This window comes from Carcharhinus amblyrhynchos, chromosome 13 (assembly GCF_965287045.1).
Source record: "Carcharhinus amblyrhynchos chromosome 13, sCarAmb.v2.hapA, whole genome shotgun sequence".
Taxonomy (NCBI): domain Eukaryota; kingdom Metazoa; phylum Chordata; class Chondrichthyes; order Carcharhiniformes; family Carcharhinidae; genus Carcharhinus; species Carcharhinus amblyrhynchos.
In genome coordinates, this window is record NC_137336.1 from 42,112,775 (window position 1) to 42,128,008 (window position 15,234).

Sequence of the window (15,234 nt, forward strand, 5' to 3'; positions counted from 1 at the left end):
TTTAAAAAAGTAAAATGTGTTCTTATGCTATCTTAAAGACATACACTGTTTACACGAGCATTGCCTGTGATTTCTCTCTAATTGCTGCTTTGACCCGATATTCTCTGCACTGATTAATCTAACGATTTATCACTTGGTGTGTAACAGATCCCTGCTGGGCACGAACGTTACATTCCCTCCACTGTTCAAGGCCCAGATTCGTGGCAATTGGAGCTTGCAAATCAGCCCTAATAACCGAGTCAGCCATGAGGTTACTATTTCGTTTGCTGCAGCCGATATTTGTAACATTTTCAAAAAAAATCTTCCCCCCAGCTACTTCCACCACAGCGCTGTTAACTTCATATTCATGGGAAACAGTGGAGATTGCACGTAGCGAGCATTCTCGAAATCGTGATTAATCTGGCAAATGGTCAAAAACAAGGTTCCAAAAAACAAATCGAAACACTGCCGTCAATAAATGTTTGTCACGTTAACCAAAACAAAAGCACGGATTGCATAACGCCCAAGTTCCGGTTCTGCATGAATTACACACAGCCTTTCAAATAACCCATGCTGCACTGAATCTCTTTCCACATCCCGCTTTTATTCAGCCCTGCAGCAGAAGCTTGTGTTTCTGCTGTTTCGCTGCCAGGCTGGTTTTAAAGGCAAGGTATCACTTTACTAATTAACTGCATATGGTTGTGATCGAGGAGATTGTCTGGAATTTCCAACACTCTCATGATTCACCCCCTCCCCTCCCCCAACTTCTCACCCTCCTCCCCAAAACATAGAAACAAGTGATTCCCACTCCACCGTCTCAAGCGTTTTAAGCTCAAGAATCTTGGATTCCCAATGAACACGAAGACATCACCAAGGCCGCTTGTTATTGAGTCAATTATCTCCATTTTCCTTCTCCCACACGACCCTTCCCCACACATCCAGGGCCAGGAATAACTCCCTACACATTTCTCTGGATGGGGAGGGGAGGGGGGGGTGAGGGATTGGCAGGGAAGTTGGCACTGCCCCCAATTCGGGTCAAAGGAAAGTCAGTCTAAAATGCTGTTAAAAGGGAAGGGGGAGGGGGCGAGTGTGCTGTCGCCCCTACCACTTGGCAAGATTCATATTCTCTCTCTCTCTATTTACATACACATCCTGCAGTTTCACCGCCTGTGCATGGTGGAGGTGACAAGCAGCAGTGATTTCCAGCAGCTCTTTGTTTTAAATCTGAAACAAGCCAAGGTTCCCATGCGGGTCATGTTCTTTATTTTGGGAGTGGGACCCTGGTTGTCGGTGGAAGGTTGAGTGAAGGATTCAGGTGTCAAAGAGGGAAACAAACGAGAAGTTTAAAAAAAAAGGAGGGGGGGGGAGGAGGGGGATGAGGACGTTTCCAGGGAGACTGCTCGCTGCCTCCTCCACACTGAGTTGAAACAGTCCTTCCGTAGGCAAAGCGGGAGTGAGCCAGTGGGAAGAAGCGTATCCGTCTGCTTGGAGGGGGAGTGCTGATCTCCGGCAGGGTTGTACAGTGCGGTGCCGCTTCTCTAGCTCGCCCACAGCCTCCCTCAGCGCTGGAGCACCGGCCGGTGGTTTGAAGAGCAGCAAGCCGCCAGCGAGAGGGGCTGGAGAGGTGAGTGCCTTCAATTTCGCTCGCTGCCCGTTTCTTCACACTCCAGCCCGCGATACATTTCATCAAACAAGTGTTTGGTGTGTTTCTGATCTCGGGGAAAGAGCAGCGGGAGGAACTGTACACCTCACGGTTTAGATTCGGAATCCTTCTGAAATTGCGAGCTGTTGTGCTGATAGCGAAGGGAAGCGGGGAGAGATTGCCCTGTATATGCGGCTCAGGGACATGTTACCCTGTATATGCGGCTCAGGGACATATTGTATACCTGTCTCAGGGACATATTACCCTGTATATGTGGCTCAGGGACATATTGTATACTTGGATCAGGGACATATTACCCTGTATATGCAGCTCAGGGACATATTACCCTGTATATGCGGCTCAGGGACATATTGTATACCTGGCTCAGGGACATGTTACCCTGTATATGCAGCTCAGGGACATATTGTATACCTGGCTCAGGGACATATTACCCTGTATATGTGGCTCAGGGACACATTGTATACCTGGCTCAGGGACATATTACCCTGTATATGCGGCTCAGGGACATATTGTATACCTGGCTCGGGGACATAGTACCCTGTATATGCGGCTCAGGGACATATTGTATACCTGGCCCGGGGGCGTGTTGCCCCATGTGTATGAGGCCCGGGGACGTGTTGCCCCATGTGTACGAGACCTGGGGGTGGGGGGTGGAATATTATTGTGTATCCGCAGTTCAGGAAGTTATGGTGATATTGCCATGAATGTGTGGTTTGGGGAGAGCAGGCAGGGGAATGTTAGACAAGGGGGATTGATGATTTAAGGTCAAAGGCTGAGTGACCAGAAGGTGAAGGTGATGATCCAAATTCTTTCTTCATACGAGAGGAAAGCTGATCAGAATCTTCTCTTAGTCCTGTTATTCATTATTCCTGTTTTAAATATCAGTGTGAATACCACAATGACCTGAGAATATATATTTTCTAAATTAAAATCCCTTGTTTAATTTTAAACTTTCTTGTTCTTGCCTAAGATAAGATGACTGACTTTTTAAATAACGTTTCTTACAAATTTGCATTTTAGTTTTGTTATTAAAATTGCATTTTATTTTTTTCCCCCCTTTCAGACTTGAATGTTTCCGTTTTCAGATGGAAATCTCCAGTGGATGTGAGCAAAACACAAACAGTCCATTGTAAGAACTGAGAGAACCTGAGCAGCACAGCAAAAGTGCCACATTACCATGAATCAAGATGGGAACTATGAAAGATCTCAATAGTTTGCAGTTCTCGGTGTCAGATCCAGTTGAGATGGAGAATAAGTGTTCGCCAGAGGCTGGCGATATTGCTACCTTCTGTGAAAACCAAGAGAAAAATGGAAAGGCTGCAGTGCATTCCAACTGCCAGACCCTTTGTTCCAGCACCTGTACAGCCAATAACCTGAACAATCTAAGTAACAGCCATCTGGAGAAGATCAGCGTTAATGTGCCTCAAAGTGACAATGCAGAAATGGACAAGCACTGTAACACCCCGGACAAAGATTTAGATTTAAGTCAGGAGCGGGCACGGGAGAAGTCCAGCAATACCTTAGGTGACATCGCTGATGACACTAAGAGAGCGATATGCCCAAGTATAAAAGAAAGCACAAAATTAGATAATAGCACCTCAGAACCCAACCCTGACATCTCTTTAATAGAATGTGAGCCAGAGGACAGGAGATTGGAAACTAATCCTCAGCAGCCTCCTAACCTAATGGAGAAATTAAAACCTACAATTGTTGAATCAGTCGTTCAGTCAGACATGCTAGAAAATCATCAGCAGAGCCAAAAAGACAAAGACATTGACACCGCTGAAAGCATTACACAGAAATCTAAGTCTGTCTCAACAAGCCAAGATGCTGAGGTCCAGGTAGCCATCCAAGTGCAAAAGATATCAGTTGCAACCAGCCCTTTGGCTCCATTAGATAACTATCCAGTATTTAAAATTCCTGATGTCAGATCGCGAGATCAAGAAGTTGAGAAGCCAGCAGCAAGTCCAGTGACCCCATCACCTGTTACTGCAGGATCTCGAAAGGATGTTGAGATGCAGGTCGATATAACTGTGCAATGTAAATCAGTAGGCACTGGTCCAATGACTCCATTAGAGAAGACTCCACTGCTCACTCTCCCTGAGGTTCATGTGGAAGTGATGGAAGAAGAGCAACCAGAACCAGTGCGTGATGTCCAGTGGGATGAAAAAGGTATGACGTGGGAAGTCTACGGGGCATCCGTGGACGCTGAAGTGCTCGGACTCGCAATCCAGAAACATTTGGAAAAGCAAATAGAGGAACATGGAAAACAAAATCCTGAGGTGTGCCAAAATGATAAATCCAGTTCATTGAAAGGATCTTTGGGGAAGGAAGAGAGCAAGAGAAGGCAAAGTAATGTTTTTCAAGCAGTTCTGCACAACATAAGAAGTCCACAGTGCTGTTCTCGTGGAAGCACTGTAGCAGAATGATGTAGGTTAGATTTGGACCGTTGACTGTGATCATGAAACCTGAAAAAGTTTGTGTTTCTTTGGCATATTTTCTTTCAGTTCCCAACCTTTTTCCAGTTTTACCTAGGCAAATTTATAGATCACCAATATTAATTTGCCTCACAATAAATAATCAATTTATAAATGCATAAGCAAGGGAAACATGAATATTCTTAAAGCAGATAATTTATTTTACAGTGTCTTTCTTTTGTCTTATCTGACTTTAAATTGGAACTATATAACAGTCGTCTTCTGCATTTCTTAATTTTTTTTGCATAACAGTAATATGCACATAGGTTTGTTGGTTCAACAAAAATTAGATTGAGTGCTATTTTCTCCCCATTAAGTGATGCGAAGCAACTGCTAGCAGTAGGGATGGCTGGGAGAGAGGATCCTTGGCATTTATTATCACCACTGTTCTGAAAAAGTTCCCCGGGGATTTCATGACATTTCTCCAGGATTCATGCAGCCTGTTATTTCCCTGCGGCCCACCTCCAGTGTGGGGAATCGCTAGTCTCAAGTTGGTGTCTCCCTACAGCGATGTGGTTATGTTTGGGGAACTCGAGCTGCGTGATTATAGAGGACACCCAGCTTTAAACTGGTGGTGCCATTAATTGGTTTTCAATGGATTACAACACCATCTCATCCATGTCTGCTTTTTGAAGCAAATTTATTCGGAAATGGGAGTTTGGGATTTTAAAAAAATTGTTTTGGTTTTTTGTTTTATTTTTTGTGTATCGTGTCATCAGAAAAAGTATATGGCCCTTTTATTTAAAAAAATGCCACTGCAAATTTGCTAAATCTTCAGTACAGTAGATGAATTCATTTTAATCTACGCAAAACAAGGACTTGCCAAGAAACATTTTAAACCTTGAGCTGAAAAGAGTGATTGGTTATATGTTGCTTTGTCAACAGAATCAAAATCGTACTAAACACTTAATTGTTTAACATTTTGAGGGGATTTTGAGATCAGTAACTTGTAGAATCTGAATAGAATCCTCTTGCTTCTTGACAATTGTGTTTCTATTTTTCTAACTATTTCTAGCTCTCCCGTGCGGCTGTTGCTCTAATTGGAATGGGTGTGACTTGTCTGTTGAACAAATATTTTAAAAAAAACCCAAACTGTATAGTTACCTCAGTTTAGGTACTATCTGAAGTAATTTTCCTTGTACAGTAACCTGCTGGCTGTTGTTGATTGGTATGTGTGGTAGCATAATTGTATACTCAAGGTTTTGTATCTTGTCACTTTACAATGATATATTGTTATTATTGACCCTTTAGATTCCCACGACCAGAAATCTGAAGGAAAGTGGTTGCTGAATGTAGTAATAAATGTTTGAACTAATCCTTTGGGTACTCTTCGTTGGATGGATAGAAATGACCATTAAATATTATAGTTTATTCCATCCGCTTATCAGAAAAGGCTGTAGACTTCCTACTATAATTTGTCTTTCTATGCTGGAAATGCTCATTTTATCCATGGGTATCTATCTGTAAAACTTTGCTGTTTTGTGAGCAATCTCCTTGCCAGAACCTGCTTCTTAAAAATACGTCAAGGTCAGGTTTATGTTCCATTCTTATGAACATTTTTTTGCGTGGGTTGTTAAAACAATGTAATCTCAAATGTTGTAAAACTGCAGAAAAATTGGAAGGAATAAAATATCAGTAATTCTTCAGTTGGAACACTTTTCTTTAGCTGGTAATGGGAATACAGTTACATTGCAGTTGGTGCAGCTCTTTCTTCATTACACAAGACCCAGCAAAATCTGAAAAGGATACCAAAATTATTTTGATCTTTTTTATTTCCAATTGTAATTCTGATGCTGAAAGTACAGGTAAGATTTGTTCTTGCATAACAATTTGTGGTATTGTTGTATGTACAACTAGCATTAATACAATACCTTTTTTTTCCTGTAACAACTTATTACTTAATGTCACAGGAAAAGCTTTATCTCGGGTCATACTTAAAAGGCTCCCATGTACTTGGAGGCTGAGTGTACGTGGAAACATACTGCTGGCAGATCTACTGCAGACATGATCTTTTCTTTTTGCCAGTTACAAGAGAAGTGTTGGGAACAGAGTGTACCTCTCTACTGTCATAGATCTGACTAAGGTTTACAACACCATCAGCAGAGCTGGATTCTACAAGATTTTGGGGAAAACTCTGACCGCCATAGTTCCTTCCATGACATCATGCACTGTACAGCTTGATGGGTCCCGTTTCCAACAATTTGTGTGAAGAATGAAATGAAATAAAGCTGTGTCCTAACCCCCATCTGACATCTGACATCTTATTCTGCACACTTCTAACCCTTGCCTCCCCTACTTGTACTCCAGTCAAACAGAAAAGCTCTATAATCTATTGAGATTGAAAGCAAAAACAGATCATGTCCTGATCAGGGAACCCCTCTTGCTGATGTTGTGCTGGTGTCCCACACAAAAATTCAACAACAAAGACTCATGGACTATCTCTCCCATTCTTGTAACTTGTCCTCCCTGACTATAAGCATCAAGAAAACTGTAGTTATGTGTTTCATCTCTGCCTCTGATCACAAATAATATCCTATCGGAAGTGATTGGCAAATTCTTCTACCTCGGGCCCACAGTGACAATCTATCTCCTAATGGCAGAGGAAAAGCAGCTACCACCTTTAGGCGCATCATGAAATCGATATGGAATAAAATCAAACTGATCCTTAGGACCAAGTTGATGGTTTCTAAGGCTTGTGCTTTCAGCACCTTGCTCTATCCTGTGAATCATGAATGTCTTGAAGCTTTCAAAAAAAGAACTGCAACAATTTCCATCTTCACTGTCTGTTGTGAATTATGGGCATATCCTGGCAGGACTGAAGCAAAATGTGGCAGCTTTATCAAAGGCAGAGCTCCCAAATTTTGGGTTGTTTTATTGGTTGAGCATGTTTGCAGGAGGGAGCCATATAACCAAGGACTTTCTATACGATGAGGTCACCAAAGCCAACAGCCAGCTGGACGCCTCAAGCTTTGTTTAAAGGACACTTGCAAACATATTGTGACAATCTTAAACATCAATTAGCACATGTGGGAACTGCCAGTTGACAACGGAGGAAAATGGTCGCAATCTCTTGTGGGCTGGCATGTGCCACCAAGATCAGTGGCTACAGCAGCTTGGCAATAGTTGACAACATCAACATTACCAACTCACAATGACACTTGGTAGTTTCGTGTGTGATACTTGTAGCAGAGCCTGCCCGTCAAGAATTGGCCTCTTAAGCCATCCGCATAGGTGTATCATGTGAAGAGTCATTTCTCCAGCTCCCCACCCCGCACCTGTTTAAAATGGAATTGCTTGCTCCTTGTCCAGATGGAAGGATGCTGGATTTTTTTTTATCCTTAAGATGAATCATCTTTGGACCTATGCTGGAATATTCTCCCTTTTTCCTTCAATTTTTGCTTGCTTTCTCTCTCTCTCAATTCCTACGAAGTATTATTCCAATTTGTTAGTAGTTCTTGACTACTAATGTTTGCCTTTGTTTTCTCTCTTGCCTCTGCATGATTTTTGTAATTTAGATGTATTCATTGAAGTCTATTATTTTCTTCATGAATTCTTAATGCTTTGGAAAAAAAAACAAAAATTATTATCCCAAGTGTTCTCAATTGTGTACTAGGTAACATTTGAGCAGTTAAGGTGCCCACTCAATGTAACTGCTCTATTCTACTTGTGTTTGTATGGAAATTATTTTTCATGTTATTTGAAGCTTCAAAATAAATACTATTGTATCTATCCCTTTTGTTTTACTGGTGGCACATTGGTTAGCACTGCTACCTCATAGCGCCAGGGACCTGGGTTTGATTCCTGGCTTAGGTCACCATCTGTGCAGAGTCCGCATGTTCTCCACGTGTTTCCATGAATTTCCTGTAGGTGCTCTGGTTTCCTCCCGCAGTCTGAAAGACATGCCGTTAGGTGCACTGGCCATGTTAAATTCTCTCTCCAGTGTACCCGAACAGGCGCAGGAGTGTATTGACTGGGGAATTAATTGCAGTGTAAATGTAAGCCTACTTGTGATGCTGATAAATAAACTCCATATCATAGCAACCTTAAACTTAAACTATTTGTTTATTAAGGAAAAAATAAGCCTTGCAGACATCTGTTGAAGCCTCAGGGTTCCACAGAACTCTAAGTGATGGTCATATGTCCGTTCTTCAGTGTACGTTGCCAGCTACCAACTATTCCATCTCTGCAAAAATTAAATGCAAAGAGTTAACACAACTTTAGACTAAAAGGGAAATATCCTTCCTAACATTGTACGTAATATTGAACACTGTTTTCCAAATATAATGATCACTGCAACTTAGAACTTATCTATCTAAAAATAAGCCATATCTTGGTACAGAACTACGTAACTCACCCGACCTTTGAGCTTGTTCTTTATGGCTCACATCATTCTCTGGTTTATTTTTAGGTAAATAGCCACTTCCTTGTGTGTCACCTGTGTTACTAATGTGCTGATGAAAGACATCATATTGCTTTGTCTTACCTGCTTTGTAATAGGTACATTTGAGTATTGTGCCATATGGATATTAAACACTAAGTAACACTAACGTCAATGTGCGTCAAGCTTGCACACATTTAAAACAGGCAAATAATAAAAATTAGATTCATTGCTATTTACTTAGCACAGCTATTAGGAGTCTCCAGTAATTAACTGATCATCTATACTGAGCCAAATGTTAATATATCCTTCGATGCTAAACTTTGTTTCAGAGTTACAACCCAGGAAGATCCCATGCTGCAATTTTTCTCTGTGGACTGTTGCAGCAACTTGGATACCCTTTGTTCATGTTCACACCTTAATGTCCATGTTATGCATTTCAGTTAGTCACATGTTTTTTTCCTAAATTTGATTTAAAGGGCCGTTGGTTGCCTTCAATGTGCTGCTGCAATCTGAGTTAGACATTGAGGCAAAGGGAGAAGATAAGCATGAATTCCTAATTATTACTTGATGTCACTTTCAAGGGGCCAAGTATTGCAGAAGTGTTATCTGTTGATCATCCTTCAATGGGAAACAGCAATGTATTTTTCCAAGTTTATTAAGAATAGAACCCAGTATCACACCGGTATTCAATGTGCTTTTGGGTTCTACTATAGTTAACAATTCTGTTCTGTTGTTGGGGGAGGCAATGGTCTAGTGGTATTATCGCTATAGACTATTAATCCAGAAACTCAACTAATGTTCTGGGCACCTGGATTTGATTATTGGAAGAACCTATCTGGTTCACTAATGTCCTTTAGAGAGGGAAGCCTGTCCTCAGCTAGTCTGGTCTACATGTGACTGGAGCCACAGTAATATGGTTGACTCTCAGCTGCCCTCCAAGGGCAACTAGGGATGGGCAATAAATGCTGGCTAGCCAGCAACACCTATGTCCCACAAATGGGAAAAAAAAATTTAATTGCATAGAGCCTTGGTGAGACCACCCCTGGAGGATTGTGTACAGTGTTGGACTCCTTACCTAAGGAAGGGTATACTGGTCATAGCCAGTATATTTTTGACTATCCTACTTAAACTTCAAAGAGAAACCTGTAACCAATACTAATAGTCTAGATGCTTTTGTGTTTACTTACTTGCACTACCATATGGAAGTGGTATGGGGTACTCCATAGAGCATTTGTTCACAATCTTTAAAATTAACATTGCAACAATCACTGCAGCTTCAGGGCTTTTATTATTTTAAAAGAGTGAAGTTTTTTTTTCATTCACGCAATCTGGTCAGCGCTGGCAATTTCAGCATTGATTACCAATCCCTATTTGCCCCAGAAAACTGTTGGTGCTATTTGAGCAATTTTCTTGAACCACTGCAGTCCATGCTGGGTAGGTACAACCACAATATTGGTGGCCAGGATTTTAACCCAGCAACAATGAAGGAACGACGAATCTATTTCCAAGTCAGGATGGTGTGAGACTTGGATGGGGCCTTGGTGGTGTTCCCAAGCATGTGCTGTTGTTGTTCGTCTGGAGGGTGGATTACTTTTGTTTGAGGTTCAAATTCAGCTGGTTTAAATCTTCTGTTAATTCTTGTTAGAAAAGCCTGATTCATAACTTTCAGTGGAATGAAGTGTCATCGTCTGTTAAAGTTGGACTTGCTATTAGTCATGGTGAGCAGTAATGTAGCTTAGAAAAGTGCATCACTACCAGTGCTTGGATTCCAGTGTGTAATTAATAGTGCATCCTTTGACTTGTTATAACAAAAATACTTCACACTCAAGATCACATTTCCTGTCACAGGAATTGAGGGCTTGCCTGTGGAAATGCACTTTGCTTTGGGCCCATAAATGTCTTATGGAGACATATAAGATAATGAAGGGGATAGATAGGGTAGAGGTACGGAGATTCTTCCCGCTTAGAAAGGATAGCAGAACTAGAGGGCACAGCCTCAAAATAAGTGGGGGGGGGGGTGGTGAATGGGGGGAGGTGGTAGGGGGAGTGCAGTTTAGATCGGAGTTGAGGAGGAACTTCTTCACTCAGGGTGGTGAGTCTCTGGCATTCTCTGCCCATTGGAGTGGTGGAAGCTACCTTGCTTAATATATTTAAGTCACGGGTAGATAGGTTTCTGATAGACAAGTGAATTGAGGGTTATGGGGAGAAAGTGGGAAAGTGGAACTGATCCATTCAGATCAGCCATGATCTTGTTGAATGGCGGGGCAGGCTCGAGGGGCTAGATGGCCTACTCCTCCTCCTGTTTCTTATGTTCTTATGGCTCACAATTGAACTGTGGTATTGGTAGTAATTCAATACAGTATTTTTTCACTGACGAGTAAAGAATTTTCCACTTTTTTTCTACATTGGTCTAAAGTTTTTGTCTCTCTCTCAGGAAAGTGTGCCACAGCAAGGGGAAAGAATGGGATTGCTGGTCTAAAGAAGGTTCCATGGGGCTCACGCTCAGGTGAAATTGACGGAAGGGGCGGCACAGTAGCACAGTGGTTAGCACTGCTGCCTCACCGCCAGGAACCCAGGTTCGTTTCCCAGCGTGGGTCACTGTCTGTGTGGAGTCTGCACGAGCTCCCTGTGTCTGCATGGGTTTCCTCCGGATGCTCTGGTTTCTTCTCACAGTCCATAAGATGTGCTGGTTAGGTGCATTGGCTATGCTAAATTCCCCTTCAGTATACCCGAGCAGGCACCAGAATGTCGCGACTTGGGGATTTTCACAGTAACTTCATTGCAGTGTTAATGTAAACCTATTTGTGACACTAATTTAAAAAAAAAAATTTTAAAAAGCAGGCCAGCATGATACAGACTACATGGTCGAGCTGGTCCTTGTCTGTCCTTTCTCATTTGTTCAAAGCTTGGGTACATGCTCTTTCTTTCAAACTTTTTTTTCCTTAACTTTTGCTCCATTTGTTGTTCAAAAAATTATGTACTTGTACGATAAAAATGCTGTCAGAATTTCTGTCAATTCCACCCGATCGCAAGCTAAAATTAAAGCTCTTGGAATTGAAGGCAAATTATTGACCTGGTTAGGTGGCAGAAGTCGGAGAGTAGGCATAATGGATCTGTACTTTGATTGGAAGGAAGTGGCTCATGGTGCTCCACAAGAATCTGCATGGGGCCTCAACTACTCAATCTACTTATTAATGATTATGTAACCCAATCAACACACACACACACACACACATTAGTGATAGATTAAGTAGTTAGAATATAAAATGACAGAGAATATAAATTGAGCGGACAAAACAGGGTCTCAGATCAATTTCATCATGAATAAATTTTGGATAAAAAAGGATAGACCTGAGTTAGTAGTGAAAAAAAAGCTCGGAATAGTGACACAGATCACTAAAATGTGAAAAAAAAATTACATGGTATTTTTTAAAAATAAAGGTCAGGCAAGATCTGTGGAGAGAAAAAGTTAGTGGAGGGATTTTCTGGCATCTCCGTGCCTGTCAGTGGGATTTTCCATTTGAACGAACTCTACACCACTAGGAAACCTGCAGCTGGAGTGCAACCAGAAGATGTGTGTTGGCCAATAAACCTTTATTAGTTTATATTCTAAATTAGTGTTGGTCCTTATTGTCACAATGGTTATTCCTTGACAACAATTTTCTTACTTTGGTGTTTCTTTGGCAGCCTCTCGGGGTCGAGGATGAATTGCCTCCATTCTGCTGAGGGTGACTATTCCAATCCTGCAGCCACAGCACTGTGGGCGGATGGAATGCTGTAGATTCAGCACACTCTTTCTACTGCTTGCACTGCACTCGTTGACACTTGAGGTGGTTGACATTTTCAAATACTTCAGTTGCACATTCCAGGGGAAGTGAGAATGTTGTATTTATTTAAGGAAGCTTTTAGAGTGTCTTGTAGCATTTCCTCTGCCTACCTCGTGAGTGCTTGCCATTGCAGAGCTCAGAGCATTCGTTTAGGGATTTGTTTCTTGTTCTGACACTTGTTTGCTAGATTCTCCTTATCCACAACCCTTCTGACTTCCTCAAAAACAGTTGTCTTCCCAGCAACCATTTGTGAATTTCTAATGGTCTCTTCCTATTGCCAGTGATAAAGGTCATTTCTTACAACCTTTTCCGGCATTTTTCCAGTAATAAGTATCAGACAATAAGCCTGTAGACCCTTGGCTCTTATTTGTCACTTTTTTGAACTTATGAATTGCATGAGGTAACTTCCAGTCTAAGGGAACAACCCCTGAATCTTAAACTATTGAAGGTACGCACTTGGAAAGAAACAAACTCAAGATACCAAGAAAATTATATTCAGACAGTAGTATGGACGATGTCTTCTTCAAATATGCTACTTGTCCTGATGATCATTCCACATTTCCTGTTTGACAATGCCACGTATTACTCTCTGCATACTATCTGACTTGATAATTGTCAAACATCTTCTCCCAAACATTCTGCCACTAAATATTTATTTCCTGTACTCATAGCACTTCAGTGCACACAATGTGCATTGATAAGTTCTCAAACTCCCAATCACTCATTAAATTTTGATTGTGTTTATTAAGGCAAGGGATGTAAATGCTAAGAATTAAGAACATTGGGATTGCTAGACAAAAAGACTAAGATCCATCTAGTTTGTTTTCTATCACCCTTATAGTCATGTGATTCAATAATAATAGAGTTGTTGACTCTTCGGAGCAATTGACTTTTATGAATTACTTCACAAAATAAAAACAAAATTGCATGAAGAAATCCTCAGTGGTAGAGTGCTTTATAAGTCCAAAGTTACACTTTTCCTTCCACTGTGCTACATTGACTACATTTCGTGGCCTGAATTTTATATGTGCAATTGGCAGGCCTGGAAGAAGATGTGACATCCGCTTCTGTCGCAATTGCAACCTACATGTAATTTCACGCTGGCTGACCAATTAAGGCCTGGCCAGTGTGAAATGCACCTGGACATTGGCACAGCACTACCTGTGGGGACTGGAGCATGGCAGCTTCCTGAAGGCTGCCGGTTATTCAGGAGCCTCAAGGAACTGCCCAGGAGGAGGTCTAATATTTGGCAGAAGCTACGGCCTTAGCAGCTGCTCGGCATGCCAGCAAGCCTATTTTTTAAAAAAATTAGGATTAACATCTAGCAACCTGAATTGTGTCTTATAAAGAATATATTTTTATTCCGTCAGAGTGAAGTTTACCCTTACCTTTTACAAAGTTTTGTGTTGTAGATTCATTGGAACTTTGAAACTCAACAAACAATATTTCATTTTGGAACTTTTCAACAAAAGAAGCATCAGCAATAATTTCTGTGCTGTTGTTTTCACACCCGGGTCAAGCAGTAAACACTGTTGTGCTAACACCACCACACCCTGCCTCCCCTCCTATCCAACACCCCCACCCCCACCCAGCAAAAACAAACATCACAGATTGCCACATATTAGTAATGGGATTGCACTGTGCAGCCTGGGAATGGACACTGAACAACACAGCTGCAATTTGCTTTTGAAATCTCCAAGTGTACTCCGCAATAAATATCTCCGCTCATAAACAAGTGAGATCAACTAATGCATTGAATACCTCATAAACTCAGGATACCCCTAAGAAAATTAGGTGGTCCAGGTAAAGGAAAACTTGCATGAAATAATATAAAAATCTTCAGTTAAATGTATTCATTTTTGTGTGTATAAGATAGTAGAACTGTCATCACACCTGTCTTATGTACCATGGCCATATTGTAGATATCAAAGATGTGCTGTTCATTAATTCTACTTCAACAGGTAGCTGAAAAGGAATAATATAAAACCAGAATAAACAATCAGCTGCATTCCTGTACCTTAACTCAGACAAACTCTCAGGCTAGGAAATACTGAAAATCCTGTAGACTCAAAAATCCACAGATATAGTTGATTAACCTGGCTCAATCTTCTTAACAAACAAAAACTTCTGTACAACCTTGTGTCTTTGAATTACCATTAAGGATGCCCGCCATTATTCATTATCTGTGAAACATTTTTGAATATATTATTAACTTTAAAATGTTTCATTAGTGCAGGTCATTGTTGATTGAACTTTGCATCTAATATTTTCAGCATAGCAGCTAACCTACTGTGGAGAGGTGCAACCTTTGGATCAAGTGTGTAGGCCAGTGAGAGCACAGTGAGAATCTGGACTGCTGAGAGCTCCTAAACATGTGAAAGTTATTAAAGACTGAGTAATGCAAAAGAAAACTGTGACACAGCTGGTGAATGATTGACTGTCTGGCTGTAAAGTGAAATAGAAACATTAAGACCACAAAAATAGCCCTGTTCATAATGGATTATCAGGGTACTAGTGCACCAGAAGCTTGTAGAGTGAGCAGATCATGACGTCTAACACTCTCTGACATTGATTTGATGTATGGTCTGTCTTTTAAGACAGCACAGATCCTGTTAACACCCCCTCTTAAGCATTTACAACTGAACATGCATATGGGACCCCCATTAACGGTATTTTAAGTGCCCAACATTTAAAGGTGAGATGCTTTTGACTATTGTGGCCTAGAGTAAGTGGAAGTGCTCTATTTGATTGTTATTGGGGTTGCCATCTGGCCTGGCTGGCTGAAAGACACTGGTGGAGTGGCAGTGTCAGGAGCTTAAACGGCATCGTCCTGAGAGAGGTCAGCAGGCCCGTGCAGCCGACCCACTGCCAATCTTACCAGGTAGCCCCTCAACAACCCTAATGCTC

The 15,234-nt window shown here is 41.4% G+C and overlaps 1 protein-coding gene across 2 annotated transcripts; it reads left to right on the plus strand.

Moving 5' to 3' along the window:
* The first annotated feature begins 565 nt into the window (after positions 1–565).
* gprin1 (G protein regulated inducer of neurite outgrowth 1) lies at positions 566–7,848 on the plus strand. Of its 2 annotated transcripts, XM_080201574.1 has the most exons (3): positions 1,022–1,603; positions 2,706–4,072; positions 6,030–7,848. In XM_080201574.1, exon 2 carries the CDS (start codon positions 2,830–2,832, stop codon positions 4,069–4,071), a length of 1,242 nt encoding a protein of 413 aa, XP_080057700.1. In that variant the 5' UTR covers positions 1,022–1,603; positions 2,706–2,829; the 3' UTR covers position 4,072; positions 6,030–7,848. The 2 variants fall into 2 exon arrangements, with proteins under 2 accessions (XP_080057699.1, XP_080057700.1); XM_080201573.1 differs by lacking the exon at positions 1,022–1,603 and adding an exon at positions 566–649 and having other exon boundaries at positions 2,706–7,848.
* Positions 7,849–15,234: the final 7,386 nt, after the last annotated feature.

Excerpts from the sequence above, each read along its gene's own strand:
- gprin1 (XM_080201573.1), top strand. The coding sequence starts at position 2,830 with ATGGGAACTATGAAAGATCTCAATAGTTTGCAGTTCTCGGTGTCAGAT.